This window comes from Passer domesticus, chromosome 1, assembly GCF_036417665.1.
Source record: "Passer domesticus isolate bPasDom1 chromosome 1, bPasDom1.hap1, whole genome shotgun sequence".
Taxonomy (NCBI): Eukaryota; Metazoa; Chordata; class Aves; order Passeriformes; family Passeridae; genus Passer; species Passer domesticus.
In genome coordinates this window covers 128935963-128940099 of record NC_087474.1, presented here as the reverse complement: position 1 = coordinate 128940099, position 4137 = coordinate 128935963, and the positions used below count along the sequence as shown (strand labels likewise).

Here is a 4137-nt window from a genome sequence, read left to right as displayed (position 1 = left end):
TGAGAGGGATACGAGTTGATAGCTAATTTTTTAATATTTCTTTTTTGTTATTTACTCCTCTGTTGAACTTGTCAGCACTTCCATTGGATGTGGGGTCCTCCATTCACCCGTGGACTCTATAATAAAAATGGAACTACAGAATTTGTTTAAAAAACCTGCAAACAACTCGAAAAGCTGTCTCGTTTAATTTGCTCTGTGATAGGGAGGTGTACACTGCCAATTTAATGGGTTTTAATTAATTGCTCTGCGGAAGGAGAAACCCTCGGACAAGTGTCTGGAGTTTCACCCAAAACTAGGGACGCTATCAAACCACAGTAGGCACGTTCCCGGCGACTTTTTTGCGTTGCTCCCCACACACCGCACACCCGGCCCACAGTGCCGCGTCTCCTTCTGCCTCCGCCCGCCCCGGCGGGGGCACCGGGACGGCACAGCCGCTTCCCGGAGCTGGGCAGGCAGAGGAAGAGCCCAGCGGGCTGGGGGCTCCGTCCTGCCGCACCACTCGGCTGCACCGGGTTCATACATTGGGAAAATCCCATGCCCTCGAAGGACAGGCAAGAGAATGAGCGGGAGTAGGTGGGCTGGAAGCAGAGCCCCGGGTGGCGCTTGGCCCTTGGCACAGGGAGTGGTGCGCTGCTCCCCGCGCAAACACTGGCGGTTTTGGGAGATATTTTACGATCTCCGAGGAGAGGAGAGGGGTCTGTCCAGAGGGAAAGGCGTGACGCCCAAGAGCACACAGACACACACGCGGAGACATCCCGCGAGTCTGTACACCCCCACCCGCGGGTGTGTGCCCTCACACAGGGTCTGGCTCTGCTCACCGCCCCGGACCGCGGAGAGGCGCCGCCCCCGCGCGGGGCTCCGCGGGGCCCGACCCCCGCCCCGCGCCCCTCTCCTCCGCTCCGCCCGGCAGATGGTTGGCCCCGCGGACACCCGATATATAGCGCTGTCAAGGGGCGCATCCCCCCTGCGCGCCCCCCCGCGCCCCCGCCCCGGCACGGACTCTCCGCGGCGGGGCCGCCCCGCTCTGGGCCCGGCCGTCCGCCCCCGCCCGCCCGCCGCGCTGCCCGCCTCCCCGCCGCCCGCCCCGGGCCATGTCCACCGGCTCCGCCAGCGAGGCGGAGGAGCTGCCCGAGATGGACCTGCGGGCGCTGCAGCTGGAATACCCGCGGCCGCCGGCCAAGCGCCAGCCCCGCGGCGAGCTCTACCCCTCGGGGGACAACTCCTCGGCGGCGGAGGAGGAGGAAGAGGAGGAAGAAGAGGAGGAGGAGGACGGCGAGGGCAGCTGCGCGGCGGGGCCGGCGGGCAGCGGCTGCAAGAGGAAACGGGCGCGGGGCGGCGGCCCCGGGGGCAAGAAGGCGGCGTCGGGGCCGCGGGGGCCGCCGCCCGAGGGGAAGCAGTCCCAGCGCAACGCGGCCAACGCGCGGGAGCGGGCGCGGATGCGGGTGCTGAGCAAGGCGTTCTCCCGGCTGAAGACGAGCCTGCCCTGGGTGCCGCCCGACACCAAGCTCTCCAAGCTGGACACGCTGCGCCTGGCGTCCAGCTACATCGCCCACCTCCGGCAGCTCCTGCAGGAGGACCGCTACGAGAACGGCTACGTCCATCCCGTCAACCTGGTACGGCGCGGGGGCGGGCGGGATGCGGCGAGGGGCAGCCGCGGGGAATCGCCGGGGCAGGGTGGCAGCGCCCAGGCCGTGCCCGCCCTGCAAGGAGCGGCGGGCCGGCCCTGGCTGCTCCGCAAATCCCCGGGGCCCTCGCACCGCGGGCCGCGCTTGGCTTTGGGTGATGGCGGGCGTGTCAGTCCTGGGGAGTCAGCATAGGAGACCCTAAAGATTACATTCCTCGGGCATTAGGCAAGCTTAGTGTCCGAAAAAGGAGTAACTCGGTCTGCCGGCTGGCCTGCAGCACAAGCAGAGCGTCATGAGTTCATCGGTACAAAATTAAACGCCCGATGCTTGTCACAGGGGTAAAACGTTTTCTTCTAGGCAGCAGAATGGTTGTTTTGAAATAGTTTATATGCTTTTTATTTATTAAATGACGCAAAGAGTTTCAAAGCAAGAGAAACATCGCAGTTTGGATGTGAACAGTGTCGCTGACTATTGCAGACCTTCTGTGGAGCATTTAATTATAATGAAAAACGTAATGAAAATATTTGTTAGAGGAACTCAGCTCTCTCTGTACTTCCCACGGGGACTAAAACATGATGACGTGTTTGCAACTGAACCAGAGTTAGACATCTATCAGTAATAAAGCTCCAGTTTCATATGAGGATAAACTTTCTTTTAATATGAAATACCTTTTTTTCTGCTTACAGACTTGGCCGTTTGTGGTTTCAGGAAGACCTGACTCTGACACCAAAGAAGTTTCTACTGCCAGCAGATTATGTGGAACTACTGCATAGTCAGACTAAATTGAGGATTTCTTATTGTTGATCTTTTTTTTTTTTTTTAATGGGTTGGATATTTTTAAGAGCTGTGATTTATCAGCTCAGGACTAGAAGATGGGGAAAACTCCCATCTCTAACAGTGTTAAATCTGCATCCCTCATCATTCTTTCCCCTTAATGTTCTGAGGGCAGATTATTTAAAGCAGTAAAGAATGGAGGTGGTTGAAAGTAGAGGTTTATGAACTGACTGCAGCAGCTGAAGTCTAAGACTTGGCTTCATCATTCCTACCACTGCCTGAGGACCTGCTGTTCTGAGGCTTTTAAACTAATGGAAGAGGAATATAATGATATAGAATTAACAGCATGGACCAAAATACAATTCTACAAACTAACCCCAAACAGTGTTATTTGTATTGTAAAGCAAAACAGTATTTTAAAGTAGCTTTGAAAGTCAGATAGATTTATAATATATTTTGATGGCTTTTGTATTCATGGGTCTGGTTTATTGCAACTATGCAATTAGTCATACTTTTTTTCTTTTGGTCCCTTTGATCAGAGTTTTCTTAAAAATGTGTAAGTGGACACATTCTGCTACAACCCATTGGAATTAAAGTAATTCCTTTGGTTATGTCTGGAAATGCCACATGTAAGAATGTGGGACTGCCCTAGAAATGTGGCAGAGTTTCTGTGCCTTAATCTGGAAGGGAATTCTGCTTACTGTAAGGCCAGTGTGCATGTGTTTTAAAGAATGTGTTTGTATGATGCTGCAAAATAACAAGAATTCACAGTGTTTTAAATATTTTTCCTGTACTGTTATGCTTATCATTGAGAAGTTTACTCTCAAATGAGTTAGTGTGTCATTTCCATACAGATTCAAACGTTGTAATAAAAGAGGATGCCATCAAATAAGTTGCAAATGTAAATAACTCTATTTTTTTATAAATGACATTAAAAGCTTGGTTACAATGACTTACTGGTACTGTGATCGTGTGTGTCTGCATCCATATACAAGCATGTTTGTAATGCATGTTCTTGAAACCCACTTTTGTAAACACAGTTATCTTCCCCATCTCTTGAGGGCAGATGCATCTCCAGCAAGAGTCAGATAAGAACACTTTCACCCCAAACAATTCATTCGAGGTGCAGTACTGTATCAATCTGCAGGGATGGCCAAGTTTTAACAACTTACAGAATGCTTTGTAATATTCTCTTCTGTGAAGCAGAAGAATAAATAAATGCAGATTAAGAAATCAATGTCATATAGTGTAATAGCTCCTTTTGCTGTTTTTTTTTGGCATTTTCATAGGTAATGTGTTTTGCTTTTATCTGTATTTTTGCAGTGGGAAAATCAGATTAATTTTACTGTTTGATTACCGAATTTTCCTGTTTTAAGATTAAAACTCCTGAGATATTATTTTTCTCAGAATATTTTATCAGCAGTTAACTTAGAGTAAGGGAGAAAACTGAATTGCTTTAGAGAAGAAACAGCCACCTCTTCCTAATATAAGAAGTGAGGAGGAAGAAACTTTTGTTAACAAGAAAGAGTTTAAGCTAATTTGTTGTCATCCTATGTTGTCAGGTCATCCTATGTCATAGATTTGTGGTTTGAAATACTGTATAGAAGACCAAGTCTGACTATTGGTAGTGTCCTGCAAGTAGGGGAACTGCAGAAAATTTGTTTTCTTGTGAAATGTAAAATAATCCAGAGACACTGCAAAATAAAATGAAAGCACAGCCCAGATCTGCTGAAAGTGT

At 50.2% G+C, this 4137-nt stretch overlaps 1 protein-coding gene across 1 annotated transcript; it reads left to right on the top strand.

Moving 5' to 3' along the window:
* The first annotated feature begins 1091 nt into the window (after positions 1 to 1091).
* Positions 1092 to 3351, top strand: MSC (musculin). Its single transcript, XM_064403213.1, has 2 exons — positions 1092 to 1613; positions 2312 to 3351. Exons 1-2 carry the CDS (start codon positions 1092 to 1094, stop codon positions 2396 to 2398), a joined length of 609 nt encoding a protein of 202 aa, XP_064259283.1. The 3' UTR covers positions 2399 to 3351.
* The last annotated feature ends 786 nt before the right edge of the window (positions 3352 to 4137 follow it).

Excerpts from the sequence above, each read along its gene's own strand:
- MSC (XM_064403213.1), top strand. The coding sequence starts at position 1,092 with ATGTCCACCGGCTCCGCCAGCGAGGCGGAGGAGCTGCCCGAGATGGAC. Across the intron at positions 1,614-2,311 it reads ACGTCCATCCCGTCAACCTG|ACTTGGCCGTTTGTGGTTTC; the intron begins GTACGGCGCGGG and ends TTCTGCTTACAG.